General features: G+C 37.9%; 1 protein-coding gene across 1 annotated transcript in view; it reads left to right on the forward strand.

The window, feature by feature from the left end:
* Positions 1-26611, forward strand: part of LOC135216612 (X-ray repair cross-complementing protein 5-like) — a 243632-nt gene that overhangs the window by 194758 nt on the left and 22263 nt on the right. Inside the window, 1 exon segment of the mRNA XM_064251992.1 lies at positions 26282-26427. Within this exon segment, the coding sequence (XP_064108062.1) occupies positions 26282-26427 (146 nt within the window).

Genomic DNA, 26611 nt, shown 5'->3' on the forward strand with positions numbered 1-26611 from the left:
CGGAATACGGGCTTACGTTTGCCATAGTATTTTAAAATACAATAATATGAGAATACATACAATATTCTTGGATACAGTGAAATAATGTATAACTTTTTTAAAGGATTTATGGAAAAGATGCATAATTAATAAAATAACACAATGCATTTTTTCGGAACTGATGGACAAGAACGAACATGAAAAAAACATCCCCTGACAACGTAGAGCGTAGTTACAAAGGCTGCCTTAATTTATATCTTATTTCTGTACAAAAATGAAAATACCTTTACGTAATATATTTTCATACACATTTTAAACATAAAAGCATAAACATTTGAAAAATCGACACATCGATCGCTAAATTTGCACTCTTTTTATCTCTATATTTTCGGAAGAGCTGCAGACGGCGACATTCAAGAACGAACTTGAAAAAAAACAACGTAGTTGATAACTTGAAGGGGAGTTTCAAAAAGCGCCTGTTTATCATTTTTCTGCACAGAAATAAAAATACCCTATTCGTAATACATTTTCATACACATTTTAAACATCAAAAGCATAAACATTTATAAAATCGACATCGATCGCTAATTTGCACTTTTTTTAAATTATATTTTCGGAAGAGCGGCAGGCGGCGGCTTACAAGAAAGAACATGAAAAAATATCGTATTTGATAACGTGAAGGGCAGTTTCAAAAGCTGCCTTTGTATCATATTTCTGTACAGAAATAAAAATGCCTTTCACGTAATACATTTTCATACACATTTTAAACAAAAGCATGAACATTTATGAATCGACACATCCATAGCTAAATTTGCACTTGTGTAACTCGATATTTTCGGAAGAGCGGCAGTCGGCGGCATACAAGAACGAACTTGTAAAAAAACAACGTTTGATAACTTGAAGGGGAGTTTCAAAAGCTGCCTAAAATAAAAATACCCTATTCGTAATACATTTTCATACACATTTTAAACATAAAAGCATAAACATTTATAAAATCGACACATCGATCGCTAATTTGCACTTTTTTTAAATCTATATTCTCGGAAGAGCGGCAGGCGGCGGCTTACAAGAAAGAACATTAAAAAATATCGTATTTGATAACGTGAAGGGTCAGTTTCAAAAGCTGCCTTTGTATCATATTTCTGTACAGAAATAAAAAATGCCTTTCACGTAATACATTTTCATACACATTTTAAACAAAGCATGAACATTTATAGATCGACACATCCATAGCTAAATTTTTGCACTTATGTAACTCGATATTTTCGGCATAGAACAGCGTCAGAGGCATATATTTTACCCTAATAAAACCTACGTAAATAACTCTCCATAAAATTTGTTAATATAATTTGCATAACCTTTATGGTCTGAACGGCATTTCTACAAATGTATGGACTCGTTAAACAGCAGCTCTGTTAACTGAAATTTGTGCCGTAAAGATACCTTTAAAATGCCTTATTTTTTTAATGAATATTTTTGACGACGCCGTAAAACCGATTCGCCGTTGAGTGATTGCGCCGTTAACCGCGGGCCGCCTGTATTATTATTTTATTGCTGATATTTTTACTTTTTCATTATTACTGTGAGTACTATCAAGTTGAAGTTTTTCTACCTTCAATTTTCATATTTAGCCCTCTGGAACCTGACTATTGTAACCACCTAAGGGTCTCTAGTTGAAATTTAAGTTATATAACCTGTGCACTAACTGTTATAACTAATGCAATTTTTTTCTCACCAATATCATTACTGTTATTACCAGTATTATGATAACTATCTTTTATGCTACCTCAGCAATTGTGTGGATAAGTGCCAATTATTAATTTTTTTCATCATGTGACATGTGTCTAGATTGTATTTTACTGTCTGTGTTTTGTATATTCCATGTATGTGGTCCTGGGCTGAAATAAAAGATATTATTACAGGTGGCCCTCGGTTAGCGGCAGGGGTTCCGTGTGCAGGTAGCTGTAGTGATTAAGTTATGATAATTCGTCTTACGATAGTCCGATTTTATGAGAGACCAAATTACAATAGCCTAACTTTATCCCATCTTCTAGTTACATAAGTTCAATAACAGCAAAAGAGAATGATGAAAGTATGGATTTTAACATATACTCGTTGCATGAACGTATGACAGCCATGAACAACGGAACGAGAAACTATTTTTTTTTTCTTTTTTTTTTTTTAAGTACAACCAAATTGGATAAAATCCGTTTGCCTTGTATTTCAATCATCGTACTACAGTACACTATTACCGTAGTTGTTATAAATGGTGTTATGTAGAATAGAACTGAGATATCTTAATGTAATAACTTTATTCGCTATAGATCAAAGATCAATATAGATCAAATACCAGTCGGGGAAATATACCGTTAAATTTTAAACTTAGTTATAACTGAAGCTGAGAAAACTGTTCAAGCTGCTAATGACTATTATCGTACATCGGCAACAAGGATAAATCCAGTAAACGTATGCCATCAAACACAATCGAAGATAAAATTGAGATAAAATCATTTTAATCAAAACTACTGTGCTTGAGAGAACACATTTTAGTTGGTTTCACGCCGATATAAGATAAATAACGTAAAGTTCGTATTACGATGGATATAAAAGAATTGCAAACGGAATCACGTAATTTTTTTACGTAATAAACATGCCGCTAACGTGATCTGTTAACGAAAAAAAAAGTAGTTCACATTAACAACGAGACATATTCAAATTCATATTTCCATTTTAAAACACGTATAAGGAAAATAACCTTGTCTCATATAAGGCAAGTACGTATCTAGATATTCGTTTATGCTAAAAGAAGGAAGAGAATTCCCTCAGAATTGCGTTAAATATGGCGATACGCCATCAGCTGATTTCAAACCACAACATTGGCCGCTCTACGGAATACTGGCTTAGATTTGCCATAGTATTTTATAATACAGTAATATGAGAATACGTACAATATTATTGAATACAGTGAAGTAATGTATGACTTTTCAGATGGTTTATGGAAAAGATGCATCATTAATAAAATAACACCATGCATTTTTCGGAACAGTGGCGGACAAGAACGAACATGGAAAAACATCCCCTGACAACGTGGAGCGTAGTTACAAAGGCTGCCTTAATTTGTATCATATCTATGTACAAAAATAAAAATACCCTATACGTAATATATTTTCATACACATTTAAAACAAAAGCAAAAACATTTAAAAAATTGACGCATTGATCGCTAAATTTGCACTGTTTTTAACTATATTTTCGGAAGAGCGGCAGATGGCGGCTTACAAGAACGAACATGAAAAAACATCGCATTTGATAACTTGAAGGGCAATTTCAAAAGCTGCCTTTTTATCATATTTCTGCACAGAAATAAAGAAATACCCTATATGTAATACATTTTCACACACATTTTAAACATAAAAGCATGAACATTTATAAAATCGTCACATCGATCGCTAATTTTCACTTTTTTTAACTCAATATTTCGGAAGAGCGGCAGACGGCGCTCACAAGAAAGAACATGAAAAACATCGCATTTGATAACGTTTGATGGTCAGTTTCGAAAGCGTATCATATTTCTGTACAGAAATAAAAATGCATTGTACGTAATACATTTCATACACATTTCAAACATAAAAGCATGAACATTTATAAATCGACACATCCATAGCTAAATTTGCACTTATGTAACTCAATATTTTCAGCATAGAACAGCGTCAGAGGCATATATTTTACCCTAATACCTATGTAATAACTCTCCATAAAATTTGTTAATATAATTTTCGTAACCCGTATGGTCTGAGCGGCATTTCTACAAATGTATGAACTCATTAGACAGTGGCGCTGTTAACTGAAGACTGTGCCGTAAAAATACCTTATTTGTTAAATGTAATCACTTTCGTTTTTGGACGAGAAGACCGTAAAACTGATTCGCCGGTCCCTGAGCGATTGTGCCGTTATTATTATTATTATTATTATTATTAAATTCATATTTCGACTTAAAAACATATATGACAAATTACCTTGTCTCATATAAGTAGAGTATCTATATGTTTTATGATAACTAGAAGCAAGGCAATTCGCTCTAAATTAAGTTAAATATGGCGAAATAAACCCATATTCGCCATCAGCTGATTTCCAAACCAAAACATTATCGCTTAGTTATGCCGATGTTGGTCTGAATCTGATTCCTGTTTTATGTAAAAAATTTTTTTTTTTTTTTTTTACTGATATAGTAAGAATCCATTTTGAACCTCCAAAATAGGCTTAATAATTATATCATATATTTAGTATACAGTATTCTGTACGCTAGGCTACTGTATTTGTATGTATACAATATACCATGATATCATCATTATATATGTGAGACTAACTTTTTAATATTATTCAGTTTCTCTTTGTACTGAATTATCATTAGCCAATACCCATTGAACCTAGAGAATTAGCTAAAATTAATAATTACTATGCCATATAGGTATACTAATGTATAAAGTATACTGTGTAATGTAGGCTAGGCTACCCTATATGGAAAGATAGTACTGATTACCCTAGTGTAGGCTAGGCTAGTATAATATTCTTATGGTAAATTAACATGGGCCGACTTACATCCAAATCGTGTTACGACCGTTGGTTGTAACCGATTGCGGTCGTAAGTCGACAACTAGCTGTAGTATATGTAAAATGCAAATATGGAGGAATTACCATATACACGTGTTCTCACCTGCACAATTGTATATTTTCACTTATGATATATTCATTGTTAGATTTATATTGCTGTCTTTGCATCAGTATTCTATTACATATATGTATGGTGATAAAATTACTATTGTCCATTTTTTGGCCTTTACGTCTATAGTTCTAAGTGCAATTATTTTTGTCATATTGCATTAACCCTTAATGGACGGACATGCTCACATTAGTAGCAATACATAATAGGTTTTGGGTAGCGGATGGAGTGACTTATGGTTAGCGACAATATTATGTGCCATTGATTTGGGGGAATCGGCAGGAAAGAGGTACCTTTAGTTCTATAGCCCATAAATTCACTTAATGGCAACTTTTAGACTGGTTAAAATCCACTGGGCAGCTCATGAGAGAGTTAGTTGGGATTTTGACTTCAAGGGAAGATGTGTTGCATGTCCGTCTCACAAGACATCTTTTTGTAAATTTCCTCATAAATATACCAAGGGGTTGCTGTTGGTTTTAGTTCTTATCTTTTATGATAGTTACAGTAGTGCCTCAGGTTTAAAAATTAATCCGTTCTGAAGTGGCCTTCGTAACCTGATTTTTACGTATCTAGAACTACGTTTTACATATAAATTGCCTAATTTGTTCCAAGCCCTACAAAAACACCACAGTAAATTTTATAATAAAGGTAAATTGACCAATAAACAATGAAATACAACAATTTGGACCATTCAATACCTAACATAACCATGACTGTACCTGTAAATAAAGTGTATTAGTGTACAGGGTACAAGAAATATTGTACGTACATGTATGTAAGTATGTAGTAAAATGTGGAACCTTACCTTTCGAGTAAGGCGATGTCCGGAAGTGACGACAGAGGACAAATGGCAGAAAACATGAACACTTAACTTTACGTAACACATTAAAAATGGCAGAGAACAACACTAAACTTTACAAAACACATTAGCAAATGGCAGAAAACATTAACACTTCTTGATTATCTCCATCTTTGTTCTCCATAGAAAGCATCCTCTTCTTTCCGTGAACTTCAGCAACATTCTTGGGACCCCCATGGCTAATAACGTAACTAATTAAGTTCACACACAACACGATAAAGTAACTTACAGTACAATGAAAGCGAAATCACTACCACGAATTTACATTAACAAACTAAATATATGTAAACGAACAAATTCCAGTTGTTTACGATAACGCTGCCACAAAAAATGGTCAAGGAATGCCGTTACATAGAGGCATGAGGGACAGATGCTGACCAATAGGAGAGCAGGATCTTACGGTGGTGACTAGCATCAGGAACCAATGGGAGAACGGGAGGATGGTGGCGAGTCTACTGAGTTGGCGGTGCGGTAGTTTTAAAACTGTTCTCGGCGGGACTGGCAAATCTCGGACTTTACTTTTTTGCAACTTGAATTATTTTTGTACACAGAAGCAAAAATATCTTCGTCTTTGCTTTCGTAACCTGAAATTTCCATACATAGGGACTTTCATATGCAGAGGTTTCACTGTATGTCAATTGTAAATCTAATTTTTGCAAAGAAAAGTGCAAAGAAATATTAGAAAAAACGTATACCGAGTGGGGGCTCATGACTTAAATTAATGGGGTGGGGGGCTGGCTTTAGAAACTTTTTAGGTAACCAAGCCGTAGCATATTAAAAATCATTAAACCATTTAAAAGGAATAAAAACTAAGAAACAAATATTATTAAGATACAAAACTGAGTATGAAAGTAAAATAAAATGACATAGGCTTATATAAACAAAACGACTAAAGAACACCCAGCTAAAGCGAACACACACACACACACACACTCGTCTCTCTCCCGCTGAAGAAGGCAACAGAATCACTGCTGAAAGCTACTATTTTGAATTTTAGTATTTCAATATATCATGGACATTGATGTGGTTATCATTTTTTCCCATTTACTGCAACTCGCCAATGTGTTGATTATTCGGCATTAAATTACATATCATCAGTATCGTCACTATTATCACTATCGCTAATAGTATATATTGATTAAGCTTTGATGAATTTCAAAGCACACCCTCACACTCCAACAGGCTAGACTAACACTGCTCGAGAAGGCAGTGCTCCCCTCACCTTAACGTGCGGGCTGGCTACCCTGTTATCACCCTGCTAGCAAAATTAGAACTGCTGAGTACCAGCAGTTCCACATATTGTTTCAATTCATTTGCTTTTTTTTAATTTACAAAAAGAAGAGAATAGTAATAATCTTTAAAGAATTATTGATAATCTATATCTAATTTCAAATATTCATCTATATACAGTAGAGCCTCGGTTCTCGACGATAATTCGTTCCAGAAGGAGCGTCGAAATTCGATTATTTCGAGAACTGAATCAAGTGTTCCCATAAGAAATAACTGAGAATGGATTAATCCGTTCTTGACCATCAGTTATTACCCTAACCTTGCCTTTTTATACAAATACATTACATGTAAATTACAACTAAATAAGTTAAAAGTTAAATAAATATGTTAAACGTATATTTATAATTTTAAATGTATAATATACAGTATAAAAGAAAACTAGCCTGCGTCCAACTGATTGTTGACCAAGCGCCATAGGCTACCTAGGTAAATAGTAAGTAAACATAGCGTAGTGGGTAGGCATAAAACGTGTTGCTAACATAATAAAAACATTGAAAAGCAAGTCTAATTATTTCAGTAAATTAATAAACTATTAAAATTAAACCCAATTTATATTTAACAAAAACTTGCAAAAATTTGCCTACAGTAAGTCGGCATTTAAGTATGTAAACGTACCATAGCCCAGCCCTGGTGGTTTATATCGGGACTATGGTAGTAAACAAACCATATCGTCGCTATAAGCCTAGAAACGTTTACATTCGATATTAATTTATGGTAAATCTTTTACGGAGTCGACTGCAATACTGTATACAAAATCGCTTGAAAATTATCTTCAGTAGATGTAATGTTATGATACTAACGATTTTGTTTCATAAATGTCCTTATAAAAAAGCTGCGTCTTTTACGGCAAATTGTCCAATATCAGAGCTGGTTTCAAGCTATTGACTTTTGACAACTAAGTAAAAGTAAAAGAATAAAATCTTAATGTCTTTAATTACTATACCATTACGTACCAGCATCTTAATATCAAGCTAACTTTTTTTTTTTTTTTTTTTTTTTCTTTTTTTTTTTTTTTTTTTTTACACGAGGACGCTTATAAACCAAGCATACAGATTGCGTTCGTTACCGCGCATGCGTTGGATATGTAAACTGTGTCACTACCAGACCTCGTACGTAAACATTTACGTCTTTTTACAGTGGACATAAAAGAATCGTCTTAATTTCTATAATTATTCTATACCATAGCATCTTTTCTGATTAAGCTAAGGCTAACCTCCTCTTTACCAGCAAGCTTAACAAAGATTAAGATTGCGTTCGCTAGGCTACCGAACGGCACACGTTACGTATGTACAGTGGTTTCACTACCAAATTCACACGTAAACAATGACGTATTTTTTACAGTAGACATAAAAGAATCTACTTAATTTCTATAATTAATGTATACCGTAGCGGCTTCTGAGCTAAGCTAAGGCTAACCTCTTCTTTACCGGCACGCTTAAAAAGCTTAGATTACGTTGCTACCGAACCGAACATGTTACGTATGTAACTGGTTTCACTACCAAATCTTACACATAAATATTGATGTATTACAGTTCGACATAAAAGATTCTTCTTAATTTCTCAATTACTACGCACTTAATATGGCATAGTGGCTTCTCTGATATAAGCTATGACTAACTTCTTCTTTACCGGCAAGCTTAACAAAGCTTAAAGATTGCATTCGCTACCGAACCGCACATGTAACCTGCGTACGTAACATTGCCTTCACTCCAAACCTAACACTTAAATACGTATTGCATTTGCTACTGAAACGCGCGCCTCAAGTGTGAGCATGGTTTTAGAATAGGTCTACGCTTGAAAAAAATCAAGCAAGGGTGCTTGACTAAATCTTTTTTTCGCTCATCACTTTCATGCAGAGGAGAGGATAGACGAAACTTTAGGTTTATTTTGGAGTTGGAAATGATGGAAACATTTTGAAGAAGGAAAACGCGAGATGCCATGTAAACACTTTTCCATTATTTCAGAGATTAATGATAGCAAAAGGTTTGAACATAGACAGCCAGTAGTAATGTTGGGACCCATGATGAATCAAAAGGTAACTGCGTATAGAGTTGATTGTAACGAAAAAGCAAACGAAATGCGCGCAAGGTGTACAAGACACGACACATGTTTGAATGTTTGTAAACATTAGTTGCGGACTTTAAACAATGCTGAGTGGCGTCACTAGTGTTACCAACCGTTTTGCTAAATTATGCTAGTCGGTCCAAGCAAGAATTTATGCCAAATATGGTGCAATTTTGTGCAATAATTATGCTATTAATATATATCATCTCATTTCTCTAATACATTTGAGCTAAAAGAACGATGTAATGGAAATTTAAAATATTTATATATTAGGTGAAATGATACAAAGTGACGAACAGACAATATTATAAACTAAGTAATTTGATGATCTTTACATGTTAGGAAACTCGTAATAAAACACCATTTTTCTTTAATAGATCACATACGCAATCACTAGTACACTATTTGATATGCAATCACTATTATACTATTTGACAAAAGTGTGAAGATCACACATACAAATGTGAAGAAAACAACAAATTTTACTTATTACTGCATCATTACATGAAACTCAGAACCATTTTCTTTAACAGGTCACATAAACAATTAATAATGCTTGAAAATGTGTGAAAATTACTTCAAATATAACATTTTGTTATTTACTACGATATTTACTGAAAAATTAAAACAAAAAAAAGGTAAACAAACAAACCAGTCTCTACTCAAGAAGAAAAAAATACGTACTTATTACTTGATCATTATCATGCCACTGAAACACTATTTTTCTTTAATAGATCACATACACAATGAATAAATACTTGAAAACTGTGTGAAAATCACTTCAGACATAATTAAAATTTTGATAACTACTGAAAAGAATAAAACAAAAAAAGGAAAAAAGTAATTCTTTACTCATGAAGAAAAAACATTATTAACACTTTACTGATCGTTTGTCATGCCACTGTGGGTATTTACTTAAATTCACAAAATTTAACATTCCTTAGTTGGGTTCAAACTTAGCAATTAACTCATTTGTTAGTGCTGCTTTTGAGGCAATTTCACTGTGAAGATACATTCACTATAGCTGTGTATGAAATTGAGGAATTTTCTGCATTTTATATAAAATTTTAGTGAAAATACATTCTAAAATTGTACTAGAACCCTAAGTGTGAAAGAAATTATGCTAAGCTCCAATTCTTGGGTCAAATTATTATGCTAAAAAACATGAAATTATGCTACATTTGGTAGCACTGGATGACACCAACTAGCGGCGGCTGGCGGAAACATTTTTGTTTACAAACATCATATGGTCGGGGGTCGGAAACTGGTTTTTTGGTTGAAAACAGATACAAAGTTTATTGGAAATTTTAGTGGCGAAATCCTATTATGTCGAGTTCTAATACGGTCGTGAACCGGGTCTCTACTGTACATATTTATAATTTTGTGCATATAGTACATATATGAAATCTGAAGGGGGTGCTGTAGTTCCAGTGTATACCTTATATACTCATGTAAACATGCAATTTTGTGTATCATGAGATCCCAAAATTTTCAGTATCTCATGTATCACGCAAGTTCATTTTTTTTCACCAAATTACAATAGGATAACCTCTTTTCCTCCATCTCTTTATCTACCCCATCTTCTAGTCAAGTTAAAAAAAATAAGAAAAGAATGCTAAAAGTATCATTCTCAATGTTATAATTGTTGTATAAACACATAGTACAACCATAAACTACCAAATGAAAAACAGCTGATTTGTTATGAACAACTGAATTGGATAGTAGCGGGTTTGCTTGCATTTCAACCATCGTATGATAGTGAAAAATTACCGTAGTTATGTTACAAATGACGTTAAATAGAATAGAACTGGAATATTTTTATTTACTATATCCTTATTCACTTTGGAGAAAGGATCAGCAAGGAAATATGTCGCTAAATTTAAGCTGCAAATTGAAGCTGAAGCTGAGAAAACTGTGTTCATCTCCTAATGACTATTATTGTGCATTGGCAGCATGGACAAAACTCCCACAAATTTTGGTATAGTACCATCAAACTCTACATAAAATTTAAGAGGAATCCATTTTAATCAAAACTAATGGGGATGAACAAACACACTGCACTGTTTTCACTCCAATAAATGATAAATATGTATAGCTTGTATTATTATGATGAAATAAAGTGAAGACAGTGAATGCCATCTACTAACAAAAAATCAGTTAAGTTTTATTCATAACAGTAAGTATTCAAGTCATATTTCGACTTGAAAACACTTTGTGTAATGTAAGTAACCTTGTCCGATAGAAATATAGTATCTAGAGTTTCATTTACAGTAACTAGAAGCAAGAAAATCACTGATTTAAGTTCAATACAGCAAATTAACTTATCTCCAGCAAATTAACTTATCTCATAATCACCCTCAGCCAATTTCCAAAACAAAACATTGATTGCTATGTTTGTATTTTATAATACAACAGTACAGTGGGGCCTCCCTTAGTCGCGGATCAGCAATCACGGTATCAGTTAACCCTTAAACGCCGAATGGACGTATTAAACGTCGAGTCAAAATCTCCCCCGATTGCCGAATGGACGTACCATACGTCGACTCAAAAAAGTTTTTTAAAAAATTCGCGGAAAAATACTTATAGGCCTACCAGCCGAAAACTTTTGAATCACGCGCCTTGGGGGATGTTGGGAGTTCACGGATCAAGGCGTTGTTTTGTTTACAACGTTATGCAGGCGCGCAAGCGCGAATTTCTTTCTTATCGCACTATAAAGTATCAGTGACACATCTCAAAATTATTTCGTCACTTTGAAATAATTTTTGCACCGTTTTAAATTATCCGTTACATAAGATTATATATGAAAATGTGCGCAATTTCATTTAGAATACAACAAAAAATACTCATGATTGTAACTTTTATCAATTATGAAATATTTCCATATAAATAACGATAAGTGCCAAAATTTCAACCTTCGGTCAAATTTGACTCAACCGAAATGGTCGAAAAACGCAATTGTATGCTAAAACGCTTATATTGTAGTAATATTCAACTATTTACCTTAATTTTGCAACAAATTGGAAGTCTCTAGCACAATATTTAGATTTATGGTGAATTTATGAAAAAACTTTTTCCTTACGTCCGCGCGGTAACTCTTCCGAAAAAAATCATACATGCGATTGTGGTAATGTTTGCACCATTTTAAAATTAGCCGTTACATAAAATTTTGTGTATGGAAATGTGCGCAATTTCATGCCACAATACAAACTAAAAACAACCCAAGGTTGTAGCTTTTGTGAATTTTGAAATATTTTTCATATAAAAAATGATGTGACAAATTTTCAACCTTCGTCAATTTTGACTCTACCGAAATGGTCGAAAAACGCAATTGTAAGCTAAAACTCTTATATTTTTAGTAATATTCAATCATTTACCTTCATTTTGTACAAATTGGAAGTCTCTAGCACACAATATTTCGATTTATGGTGAATTTATGAAAAAAATAACATTTTCCTTACGTCCTCGTGGTAACTCTTCCGAAAAAATCATACGTGCGATTGTGGTAATGTTTGCACCATTTTAAATTAGCTGTTACATAAAGTTTTATATTTAAAAATGTGCGCAATTTCATGTTGAATACAACGAAAAATAATGAAGGTTTGTAACTTCTTTCTCATTTTTGAAATATTTGCATATAAATCACGATAAATAGAAAAAAAAAAACACGTTCGGTCAATTTAACTACCAAAATGGTCGAAAAATGCAATTGTAAGCTAAAACTTATATTTTAGTAATATTCAATCATTTACCTTCATTTTGCAACAAATTGGAAGTCTCTAGCACAATATTTCGATTTATGGTGAATTTATGAAAAAACTTTCCTTCCGCGCTCGGATTCTCCGCCATAAATCTCCAAATTGCGTACATAGCATTCTCAGAAAATTTGCTCCGTTTCATATTAGGCATTTCATAGAGTTTTATATATGAAAATGTGTGCAATTTCATGTAGAATAAAAGGAAAATTATTTGAAGGTTGTAGCTTTTCTAATTTCCGAAATAATTGCATATAAAAAAAAAATTATACAAAAAATTTTGACATTTGGTCATTTTTAACTCGTCGGAAATGGTAGAAAACTGCAATTGTAAGCTAAAACTCTTACAGTATCGTAATATTCAATCATTTATATTCATTTTGAAAACAAATTGGAAGTCTCTAGAACAATATTTAGATTTACGGTGAATTTTTGAAAAAATATTTTTTTACGTCCGCACGTTACGAATTCGTACATTATTTTGTAATAATATTTTTTTCCGGTGTTGCTTTTATTGTTTTACAATGTACTTATATCAAATCAAAATGATTGCAATTTAGTGTACAATACAATGAAAAAAAAAAGAAACTCGTTAGCTTTTACCGTTTTTTACACAGTGTGATTTTAATACAATTATGTATGAATTTCTTTTTTCGCTACCATATATTGCAATATTTACATATGATAATGATATTATTTTTCATTTCTGATGATTGCATACTAAACCTCAGGCAATGACAAAAAAAGGAGCCAAAAATGAACTCTTAATCTTCAAAACTAAGCGCGCTGTGATTTTTTGAAAAAAAAAATTATTTTTCCGCTTCCGCGCTCACTCAAAACCGGCTCCTGCATTCGGGGGAGTTTTGATTTTTACCGCTTCAGCGTTTAAGGGCTAATCATCGGTTTTTCCTTGGACCACTTCTCAGTCTATATCACTGTGTGAATCGCAGCATCGCGGGCTTGTCTGTGGTAGGCTAAGCCTCATCCGGGTCCGATAACCAGCAAATGCATGAACAGGTTCACATTATGATATTAAACTGACAAAGATAATAAAGCCATTCTCACCTTGTATATTATTGGCACATCTTCAATAATATATAGCCTATTCATGGAATAATTCCACATCATGGACATCAACTTGTAGTTGAGTGGCCAGCAGAAATGTAAACATCGAGTTACATTGCTTCACAGCGACCTTTGCCATTCGTTAACCTTTTAGAAATGTTAATAGTAGCAGTGTAATTACAGTAGTAATAACATTTAGGAAAACATTAATTTTCAATTCGAACTTCATTGCTGTTTTGGTAGAACGTAATCGACTCTCTGAACACTGCAGTCGTACAAACGATAATGTCATAGATTATCGTATTGTTGTTTGCAATCGCCGATGAAGCGTAAAGGTAATAAAACCATTTTTACCTTATATATTATTGTCATATATTCATTATAAAACACACATCTTGTATGTTATTTGCCTAGATTCATAATAAGCCTCTTTGAGGAATAATTTCTTGGGGAAAGCATTTTTCAAAAGACAAAAATACACTTTACAAGTTTACAGTATGCATTGATTGCTTTATTTTGATGTGATTATATTAACCCTTAAACGCCGAAGCGGTAAAAAAAAAAAATGTCTCCCGTGTGCCGGAGGTGTTTCAGAGTGAGCGCGGAAGTGGAAAAAATATTTTTTTCAAAAAAAATCACAGCATGCTTAGTTTTGAAGATTAAGAGTTCATTTTTGGCTCCTTTTTTTTTGTCATTGGCTGAAGTTTAGTATGCAACCATCAGAAATGAAAAAAATTATCATTATCATATATAAATAATGCGATATATGATAGCCGCAAAAACGAAATTTCGTTATATAATTGTATTCAAATCGTGCTGTGCGCAAAACGGTTAAAGGTAATAAGTTACTTTTTTTTCGTTGTAATGTACACTAAATTGTGATCATTTTGATATATAACAACATTTTAAAACAATAAAAGCAACACGAGATCACAAACTAATGGATGAATTCGTAATGCGCTGATGTAAACAAATATTTTTTCAAAAATTCACCATAAATTTAAATATTGTCCTAGAGACTTCCAATTTCTTTCAAAATGAAGACAAATGATTGAATATTAGTATACTGTAAGAATATTAGCTTACAAATGCAGTTTTCGACCATATCTGACGAGTTAAATTTGACCTACTGAATGTCAAATTTTTTTGTATATATTTTTTTGTATATATTTTTTTTGTATGCAATTATTTCGGAAATAAGAAAAGCTACAACCTTTAAATATTTTTCGTTTTATTCTACATGAAATTGCGCACATTTTTCATATATAAAACTTTATGAAATGCCTAATATGAAACGGAGCAAATATTCCGAGAATGGGACGTAACACATTTCGGAGATTTGTGGCGGAGAATCCGCGCGCGGAGGGAAGGAAAAAAGTTTTTTTTTATACAAATTCACCATAATCTAAATAGTATTGTGCTAGAGACTTCGAATTTGTTTCAAGATGAAGATAAATGACTGAATATTACTAGACTGTAAGAGTTTTAGCTTACAATTGCGTTTTTCGACCATTTCGGTAGAGTCAAAGTTGACCGAACGGGTTTTTTTTCTATGTATCGTAATTTATATGCAAATATTTCAAAATGAGAAAAGCTACAACCTTCAATTACTTTTTGTTATATTCTTCATGAAACTTGCACACATTTTCATATATAAAACTTGATGTAACGTCTAATTTAAAATGGTGCAACATTACCACAATCGCACGTATGATTTTTTCTGAAGAGGTACCGCGCGGAAGTAAAGAAAATGTTTATTTTTTTCATAAATTCACCTTAAATCGAAATATTGTGCCTAGAGACTTCCAATTTGTTGCAAAATTAAGGTAAATGCTTGAATATTACTAGAATATAAGCGTTTTAGCTTACAATTGCGTTTTTTTTTTTTTTTTTTTTTTTTTTCGACCATTTCGGTAGAGTCAAAGTTGACCGAAGGTTGAAAATTTGTCACATCATATTTTATATGAAAATATTTCGAAATTGATAAAAGCTACAACCATGGGTTTGTTTTTAGTTGTATTGTACATGAAATAGCGCACCATTTCCATATATAAAACTTTAAGTAACGGCTAATTTAAAATGGTGCAAATATTACCACAATCGCATGTATGATTTTTTCGGAAGAGTTACCGCGTGGACGTAAGGAAAAAGTTTTTTTCATAAATTCACCATAAATCGAAATTTGTTCCGATACGTAATACAAACCATCGGTCCTTTAACAATAGGAAGTAGCTAGCGGCAGCTGGAACGGTCGTAAGCTTCGAACAAGGGAGAACGGTAGTTAACTGCTTGTCCGACAGTCGCGCGCCGCGCGACTGGGAGGTAAACAAACACTTCTGCTTTCGGCCCGTGGGTGTGAAGGACGTGTTCGTCATCGCTCTCTGCCCGCTTCAATCGTCGTATGCTTTGTTTATATTGTGTTTTCTACTAATGGTTTGTTTGACTTGAAAATGAAACTGTAAGTACACTGTTTTCATTTTCATTACTTAATTATGAACCAACATGGAGTTATCGCCGTAGATGCGGCGAGTGTTTTCTACTAATGGTTTGTTTGACTTGAAAATGAAACTGTAAGTTACACTGTTTTCATTTTCATTACTTATTATGACCAACATGGAGTTATCGCCGTAGATGCGGCGATTTTCCTCTCTTTTCATGAATTGAACCCTTGAATTATGTCTCGGTGCCGAGGGCGGTTCGCGCTCGCGCCGAGTCATGTATTTTGGCGGAAGTGTGTAATTGAAAAATGTAAGTACTCTTTTCATTATATTTTTGCCCTGTGCGTTCGTTACCGAGAGTGTGATTGCGCTCGGCACGAGCCTTTTAATTTTGTATATAGAATGCAATGAAAGTGGATTCGCAATTGCAATATTCTTTTCATTTTCATTTATTTATTTGACATGAAATTTATTTGGATCAATTTTCGTTCTTACCCGGGAATTGATCCTTACGATTTTTTTATGTGAAAATGAATCGCAAGTGCAGTATTCTGTTTCATTTTCATATATATTTTTATGATAGCATCATATTATTGGATCAAGTTTCCGTTCTTACCCGGAATTGATCTTTTCCCTTTAAGTTCTATGAAGTGAATCGCAAGGGCAGTATTCTGGTTTCATTTTCATATTACTTTTTCACTGCTGTGCGGGGGTAGGGGAAGCGAAGGTCTGCCAGGAAGTCGTCGGAAAGCTCTCCCCGCGACTCCCTTGGTATCCGATTCTTCGTCTTCCTTCCTGCCCCCCGCTCAGCTTCTTCGTTGTATTTTGTATTTGGGGTCTTCCTTGCGTTCGGGGTGGGGCATGTCTTCCCCCCGTGCGTGAGGGAACCCCTCTTACTAATCTATCTATGTTACCGCAGGTGCTACATCCGTGGGAGACGACCTTGGACAGGTATGGACCACCGCGGAGGCAGGGCGTGCCTAGCATCCACGGGCTGCTGCAGCGTCTAGCGAGGTCTGGGGCGGTCTCCACTTCTACCACGGCCGCTTATGCTGCTCCCCCCCCTCCTGGTCTACACTCCCCATGCTGTGTCGATGACGCCGTCTGCCGCTACTAGGGCCGCAGCCGTACCGAGGTGGGGTTGCCGCCGCAGCCTGTTTTCTCGTGTTGCCCTTGCCCCCAAACCTTCCGCTGTTCAGCACTTCGCCCCTGGTTTTCCAGCAGTACCCAGGTCCGCCCCTGGACCCGCCGTCCATTCTACCCGAGGCGATTCCGCTGGCTGCCGATGATCTCGAGGATCGCGGGGGCTGCCGTAACCTGCCGCTGATGTGATTCCCGCTGTTGGCTTGGCTGTCCTTCTGGGTCTACCGCTGCCGCTGTTTCCTGCCGCTCCTGAGCTGGTTGCTGTTCCTGTCGCTCCTGATTCCTGTGCTGTCCCCATGCTGGCTCCTGCCCACGGTGTGTCTTCCCCAGTCCCAGGTCCTTCCGGACAGGTGCAGTCGGGCCCTGTTGCTTCGGCAACTGCCCCGGCTCCCTCCTGGATGGAGACCTGACGACTGTCCTGCGTGAGCTGACGAGGAAGAGGAGAAGAGGAAGCTGTCATCTTCGTCTTCATCGTCTGCTGTTGCCTCTTCCCCTTCGACTTCTAAGGCCATAAGCCGAAGATGAAGAAGGCTGCCTTCCCCCCTAAGAAGTCTCCTTCGGGAACTTCTAAGGGCCCGTCCACCCCGGTGGGACGGGGGGTCCTTCTGCTGGTCCTCCTGCTCCTTCGGGAGCGGGGCCCGTCTCCCCTTCCGTAAGGAAGAGATAGACGGGGACCAGAGGAGTATCGGTTAGCTCTGGTACTTCCTCGCCTGGTTGTTCTAGCGGCGATGCCGCTACGCCAGGTTCCTGCTCGGTCTCTCGTTCGCGAGAGATCCCGAGTGTACGTTCTCCCTCGGGAGACCGTGCAGCCAAGTTTCGGCGCCAGAGTTCGCTCGGCGCCAAGACGCGGCACGGAGCAGAAGGCTGGTGAGAGACGCTCAGGTGACTCTTGCCAGGCCAGCGGCCGCTCTTGCAGCGACCAGCTGGTAACCCGGGTTTTCCCCCCTAAGAAGGCTCCTTCGGGACCTTCTAAGGGCCCGTCTCGCTCCGGCGATTCGGGGAGCTCTTCTGCTGGTCCTCCTGCTCCCATCGGGAACAGGGCCCATTTTTCTTCTACCAAGGAGAAGAAGACGGGGACCAGAGGAGTACCAGCTTCGGCTGGCACTTCCTCGCCTGGTTCTAGCGGTTCTGCCGCTAAACCAGGATCCCTGCCTCGGCTTCTCGTTAGCGAGAAGTACCGAGTGGACGGTCTCACCCGCGGGAGACCGTCCAGCCAAGTCTTGACACCCGAGCTCGCTCGCCGCCAAGACCGAAGCGCGGAGCAGAAGACTGGCGAGTGTCGTGCAGACAACTCTCGCCAGGCCAGTGGACGCTCTCGCAGCGACCAGCTGGCTGCTCGGGTTGACGTGACGGTCGCTGACCAGCCACGGGTTGAGGCGAGGAAGGGGTCCCCGCGGCCGTCGGTACCAGCCACGGCTGGTACCAGCGGCTCGACGCGCCGAGGAGGACGCTCGCCGGTCTCACGCCGCGACAGCGAGCCTAGCAGGTCACCTGACGCCGCTCCCATCGGGACCGGGCGGAGACGGTAACCAGCAACAGCTCGCCTGACGCTAGAGATCAGCGTCGACGTTTCTCAGCCAAGCCTCTCGCCCCAGGCGAGCGGCAAGGCTAGGCCTGCTGCTCGATCGCCACCACCGGCGGGTTGACGATCAGCAGCAGCCCTCCAAGCACGCTGGTCCTGCCAGCGGCTAGGGGTGGGGGGAGCGTCAGGTCTGCCTCTCCTGTACCTTCAAACCTCCTCGGGCTACACCGGGAGGAGCGAGGTACCTATGAGTGATCGCGAGAGGTGCGCCGCTCGCGATCGCTATGACGCCGTATGGACCAGGCACGGTTCTAGGACCGACCAGGACATACGCGCATTAGCTGGAGGCGACCGTCAGGGTCTGCCGCTGTTTCCTCCTTCTGAAGGAGGAGTATCTCGGGATCTGTTCTTGTTGGAGGGACTGGACGGTCCTACTCCGCAAGACGCGGTTACTCCCGAGATACAGAGGAATTTGCAGAAGTCATTAAGCTGATTCGTCAGCATAATGACCCTGCGGAAGGATTGCCGCTCCCACCAGCAGAGCCCACGTCTCTGCTCGAGTCGTTTTGGGGCCCGAGAGGGAACCCAAACCGACGGTGGGTCGCCGCGATCGGAGCTTGCCGATTCTGTCTCGAACCAGTGTCTCTCGTCTCCGGACAAGAAGGCTCTCTCAGTTCTGGCCGGTCGATCAAGCTACTTCCACCTCCTCTACTGCGACAGCGGCGTTTCTACGTGTCTTCGGACACCGTATTAAATACTCCTTCGGTCCTCCTGAGAGGTTTCGACCTCGACGAGGACTGGAATGAGTCGGAGGACGGTATCGGCTCTCTCCCTGTCAGGTGTCGATCAGCCCCACCCAGACGACGTTCACAGTGGCGGCAGACCCTTACCTACAGTGAGAGTTCGTAACCTCCGCGGGAAAACGTTTTCTCCTGACGATGCGTTTTTCCCAGACTCTGAGAGGCCATCGCCGCAAGGCGATGGCTGTTCCTACTCTTCTCCAACTGCTAGTTCCACTGGAAGGCGAGCGAGTATCCAATTCCTCCCCCATTCCCTCTCTCCTTACGGCTACGAGGGAAAGGGGAAGGATCCTACAGAGATTTCTTTGTAGGATCCCACGTTCGGGACTGCGCTACCGGGGGGACCTTCGGGTCCTACCTGACGTAAGCCCCGGTCGTTGAGGAGGAATCCTGCCCCATTCTCGATTTCTTTCTACGGGAATCGAGAGGACCACCAGCCGATATCGTTTGACGAATTCGGTGGCGGTTTTCGCAGACTGCTTAGAATTCTACGGAATTTCTAGCGCATTCAGAGTGTTCGAGTTTTTTACGATCTTCAAACACTTACGCGAGCCCACGGTCCAAAGTGAGCGAGACGAGAAAATCCCCGATATGTTACACGATAATCGGGAACCTCGCCTATGCTCGAATTCCTGGAATTTCTAGCATTGGGTTGAAGAAGACTGCTGACTGAAAGAAACTATCTCACAGTAGGCGACCAACCTGGAATAGAGGAGATCGGACGGGAATATCCAGTTTGGCTTGAACTATCGTCTTAGTATTCTGTTCACCATTGAAGCTTTCCTTCGAGGAAGACTTCTCCTTCACTCTCTTTGATAGAGAACGAAGGTGGTCGATCTCCAATCCTTATTTTGTTTTCTTGAAGGAAAGAATTTAGGATGGAGATCGTTGTTCAGAATCCTACAAATATACTACGTATATTAACCTCGCAACATGATTCTACTAAGCAGTGAATTGTCCGAGGGGTAGGCGCATATCCTAGTTAATCTACGGATTGCGACTTATAAGAGAATATTCTAATTGAACTGCACTCGGGGTTGCCTGCAACCTCCCAGGAGTTTTCAGTTTCAATTTTATATACTTATGGTTTTGTCACGACAACACCATTTCAACTTTTATATTTACCGAAATTCGTTTCGCCTAAATATAATTGCCCGAGCATATCTTTTATGCTCGGTAGTTCTAGCCGAACGCATTCCTTCGTGGAATAATGGATTACCTGGGCAACTCAGGATGACGAGTCAGCGAGAGCTCAGGCTCAACCACTGCGTATTGAACTGCCTGATAGCAGCTCAGTATCAGCTGGGCCTCCGAGATGCACGGTCATGTATGTCTCTCTCTGCCCTGCTTTGATTGACTACCGAACCGTATCTCTGCCCAACAATCATGGACTTAGGTCTCTGATTAACGGGGATTCTCGCAATAATGAAGGACCATCTACTGCTGTGACGCTAGATTCCATCGCCTTCGACATTGCGAGAATTTTCAACAGAGATATCTCTTGGACTCTTTCATCTTTCTGTTTACCGCACGGTAACAGAAGTCTGTACAAGTCTCCCGCTGCATCGCACTGCGATAACGCGAATGATTTTGCAGACATCTGAGTTTGTCTTCAAAATATCTCGTATTCGTAGGTGTACAATTGTTCATTGTTCAACCCGAATTACAAGATGTGTCAGAAGACATCGCCTACTCTCCGACCTGACAGCTCTACTTCCAAATGTTCAGCCCATGAGAAGCAGTTCTTCAGGCGGCTTTCACCTGTGTTTTCATTACCGAAGAACGCCCCGCTTTCATTGCAACTACGACTTCTCACCGGACAGCAATGAAATAGCGGTTAGCGTTTTCAGTCATTTGTAAGCACAGGTTATGAATCTTGAGATCCTTCTCTCGATTCATATGTGAAGACGTAGGTTGCATTCAATATCTACCTTCGTCTTCAACGGTACATAGTGTTGTTTCTCCTTAGCTGAGATTTCAACAAACAGGAGATGTTTTACCTTCAGGGACCTCGGTCTCTAGAAGGCAATTGACTTTCGCCTGTTGGGTACATGCCTTAAGAGAATCATCACCTCGCTGTCCGGCATTGGTGACAAACAAATACATTATTTGTTTGGTCTCTCGGCATACCCTTTAAAGGCGAAGGTCACGTGACTTACTCGGATGCTTTGACAAACTTGCCTCCTACCGAACGCAGTCAGTCGGCAGCTGTCAGAGCGCCCCGAGTCAGTTACGAACTACGCTGTTGACTTTAGTTCGGTTGTTACAAAGCAACCATTACTTCTTTTGTTTAATAGCTTGTCACAGTACCCATACCATTGACACCCACCATGGAGTGTCGGTGTCCTATCCATACCGAGAACTTCGCTGCATGGGGATAGGAGGATGCGAGAGACTTCGTTGCTAATAGACCAGACAGTATGGGTACTGGACATCACCGAAGTAGAGAAGAGGGATAGTCATGCGACTATTTCCTTCTTTTCCTCTGAGGAAACTGCATGACTTCTCCTGCGAAGTCAAGCACCCAGGGGATGGGGATCCGTGACGCTCGATTTCGTACCGAACTTCGTAGCGAAGACTCAGAACCCTTCGGTCCCTGACGATTGGTTCGAGTCGTTCACAATCCCCTCCTTAATGGACTTCACCGCCTTCGATGCGAAGGAGATCTGCCTTGTCCGCAAGAACTTCTCCTTGGCGCAGATACTGAAGGCAGGGGTCTGGTCCAACCAGACCACATGCCTTCCTTCTACCTTCGGGATATTGCCCACAGGTCCTTGGGACCCGTGGTGGCTCTCAACACGTTGTGTAGCGAACCCAGACCCTCGCAGGCTGAACAGCCATCGAGTCCTGGTGTGACCGTAAGAATGGATGGTGAATGAGAGTGTGACTGGCTCCTCTTCCCATCTTTTTCTTCCCCTCTACCTGTGGTTAGAGGGACACGGTCGTCACCCCTGCTGGATAAGGACAAGATGCAGGTGACTACTTAACAGAGCCCCATCCTATCCCTTTCACAGGGATAGGAGCGTATATCCACCACTTCCTCCAACAAGGGGGAGGAAGTGGATGCCAGCTTGAGACAACCCATACTTTATGTGCCTCTTGCAAACAGGAACAAGTTCTTGCTTGCTGGTACGAAGAGATACGCTTGCCTCTCTCTTAGTACTCGGCCCAGAGGTCTGACCATTGATCCTGCGGTGCACACCCCCCCCGATCAATCGGACAGAGGCTTGGATCCCTCCCTCGCTCTTACGACCAGGGAGGCATTCCAGGGATGGACGAACACCAGTCTGTTCATCAAAAGACTCAGATTCCTCCCACCAAGAAGTGAGTCTTCCTATTGTTAAAGGACCGATGGTTTGTATTACGTATCGGAACAAATGACAATTTGTCGAAAATTGCATTTTTCCTAACTATACAAACCTGAGGTCCTTTTACATGATAGTCCCTCCTCATGCCACCCCTCACTCTCGTATTTTGCATGGGCCAAAAGCAAAAGTGATTTGTTTACCTCCCAGTCGCGCGGCGCGCGACTGTCGGACAAGCAGTTAACTTAAATACCGTTCTCCCCTTGTTCTGAAGCTTACGACCGTTCCAGCTGCCGCTAGCTACTTCCTATTGTTAAAGGACCTCAGGTTTGTATAGTTAGGAAAAATGCAATTTTCGACAAATTGTCATATTGTGCTAGAGACTTCTTATTAGTTGCAAATTAAGGTAAATGATTGAATATTTACTAAAATATAAGAGTTTTAGCTTACAATTGCGTTTTTTTCGGCCATTTCGGTAGAGTCAAAGTTGACCGAAGGTTGAAATTTTGGCTCTTATCGTTATTTATATAAAAATATCTCAAAACTGATAAAAGCTACGATCATGAGTATATTATTGTTATTCTACATAAAAATGTGCACATTTTCATATATAATACTCCATGTAACGGCTAATTTAAAATGGTACAAAAATTATGTCAAAGTTCCGAAATAATTTCCGAGATGTGCACATATACTTTTTAGGGCGGCAAGAAAGAAATTCGCGCTTGCGCGCCTGCGTAACGATTGTACAAACAACACCTTGATCCGTGAACTCCCAGCATCCCCCAAGGCGCGTGATTCAAGAGTTTTTCGGCTGTAGGCCTAAAAATATTTTTCTATGAATTTTTTAAAAAAACTTTTGTATGTCGACGTAAAATACGTCCAGTTGGCGTTTAAGGGTTAATGTTACAGTATGGTACTGTAATCAGTACAGTAAACATTTTTTATCATAAATGTTAATTTCATTCACGAAAAAAATACGTATTGATCACCGTGACGTCACCAAACCTAGTCTCATTCATATATACTATTTTTACACAATGTGATAGTGGTTACACCATTCTACAAACTACTGATATATTTTATAAGTTTCCTCTAAAGTCTATCATAAATCACTTTACAACTTTATTTGTGGAACCCAAAATACTATATCCCGGAAAATTAACGAAATTGTGAATTTTATCATAGAGCAAGATTCACTAATTACGTGTTTTTATGTTCTTTTCATGACTAAATAAATTTTTAGGATAAAAGTCATTTACAAATTTTCAAATACTTTGAATGTAAATAGCAAAATTTCTCTCTCTCTCTCTCTCTATCTCTCTCTCTCTCTCTCTCTCTCTCTCTCTCTCAGAAAAAAACTTTAATACTGATCTATTATTATCGTAATAAAAGAACAAGATGGTCCCTGACATTTGTAGGTACATGTGTTGCCATATTCTTTCTGTGATTTACTAAACCGTGCTTCAATACAACTTTTATAGTTGACTTGATGATATCACCATGTTATAACAGTATACAAGAGAATATCTTATCACTATCGATTTTTCATTTCTTATCACACCTAAAAAATATTTAAAATACAAATTTCCTTATGTTATTCTCAAGCTAAGGTAGTCAACAGTTACTCTCGTCCTAATCTGCTCTCTCTCTCTCTCTCTCTCTCTCTCTCTCTCTCTCTCTCTCTCTCTCTCTCTCTCTCTCTCTCTCTCTCTCTCTCAATGAATGAATATGAATTACTGTATCATAAACTATTATGTACGAAGTTAAAATTATGATAATTCCATGAATAAAATTAGTTTTTTTTAGCAACTAAGTTGTTTTCCAAAATAATTCTTTTGGTAATAAACGTCCATCAGCTGATTCTAAACGTAAACAAAAGACAAAAATAGATTTTTATTGCTGTATTTTGCTGTTTATACATTAATATTTTAGTTAGGTGCTGTAAGCATTACAGTAAATCATGTTTTTTTATCATAAATATGTTAATTCACGAAATAGATATACTATGTACTTTTAGTTTGGTGCAGCAGCCAAATCATGAAAATAGAAAGGAATTGTTAGCTAATATACTTTTGTTTGCTGATCTGAAGAAGGGGAAATTGAAGATAAGAATTCAAGATTTGTGACATTATAGACATATAACTTAAACACACACACACAAACAAAGGAGGCATAAAATAAGCAAGGGAGCCGTTTTGTTTATGTTACTGAAGTGGTTTTCGCTGCATTCTTTAAATTGTACCCATAAACGAGTTAATTATGTGGCATCCAAAAGCACTTGATTCTTTTAAATTTTGATATTTCTCTTATCTCTCTCCCTCTCTTTCCTAGTAAAAAAGAAAAAAAAAAGTGAGGCCCACGAGAGTACGTAATAGCACATGCGTATGTAGGCTTCTAGCTGTAATCCATAGGCTAGTAGGCTACGTATGTACATTAGTATAGTATACTCCATATATTTTAAGGCTAATGTCTTAAAATAACTTTGAAAACTGTCTTGAATTTAATTTAAGGTGATAGTTGAAGATATTTTTGGTGTTTGAACTAAAGTAGGCAGTTAAAAAACATTGGAATAGTGGTATGAGTGGGTTAATTATTAAAATAGGCAGTTTAAAGCAATTTTTGAAGGGGGGTACCAGGATAACACGGGTATTTACTTATCACGGGGGGTTCTGGGCCCTATCCCCCGCGATTATCGAGGCCCTAGTGTAATATGAAAATACATACAATATTATTGGATACAGTTGATGTCAATCATAAATTTTTAAAAGATGCATATTTGTTATGTTTGTGATACGATACTCCGTGAATATTACATATGGTAATTTTATATTGTGTATGATGTGACCCCTTTAAAATTAGCTTCAAAATTAGGTCTTCAAAAGTCGTATGATACTTAAGTATATACAGTAAATAAAAAAAAGTTATTGCATCTTTGTTCTCAGTAAATTTACAAAAATATTTTACCACAAATATGCTCATGATTTAATATCAATTTTATTTTTTATATGTTTTGATGTTGTGTGAGCTATAATTATAATTTTCCAAAATAAAATAAATTTGTTTAGAAAAATCATGTATATAACTTTGTAAAATTTACAATTGTCTTGTTTTTAAAAGAACCCCCACAAGGGGTTGTAAATAGTAATTTTCAACTGCTTGTGGAGGGTAGAGAAAATTTTTTAGAATTTTTTTTCTTACAACATGTGCATTTGCATATCTTCCTCTTTCCACTGAGATGGTTTCCTCTTAAGTTGGCTGACCTCAATGTTTTGCCAGCCTGGGGGTTGGGCTGCATATTGATTTATTATCCTGTCCATTAAGGGTTAATTGTTGACTTTTCAGTGCCTCATTTGGATACCATTACCTTTCCAAGAAGATGTAAGATCTTACTCATTCCCATCTCTTCGCAAAACAACAGAAAAATTAACAGAAAGTGAAAAACAAGCAATGGATAATCTCATAACTGCTATGGATCTCACAGTAGTGAAGTAAGTTGGATACATATTTAGATTAGTGAACTTTGGGATATATATATTTGGTAAGATCTTGGTTTTAATCTGAAATCTGGATTGAAATTAATTCATGAAAATCCACTGTTTACATTGTAAAAGAAATTTCAATATTCTGAACATAATTATTTCTTATTTAATTAATTATTCATTGTATTTTCAG

The sequence above is a fragment of the Macrobrachium nipponense genome, chromosome 6 (assembly GCF_015104395.2).
Source record: "Macrobrachium nipponense isolate FS-2020 chromosome 6, ASM1510439v2, whole genome shotgun sequence".
NCBI lineage: Eukaryota > Metazoa > Arthropoda > Malacostraca > Decapoda > Palaemonidae > Macrobrachium > Macrobrachium nipponense.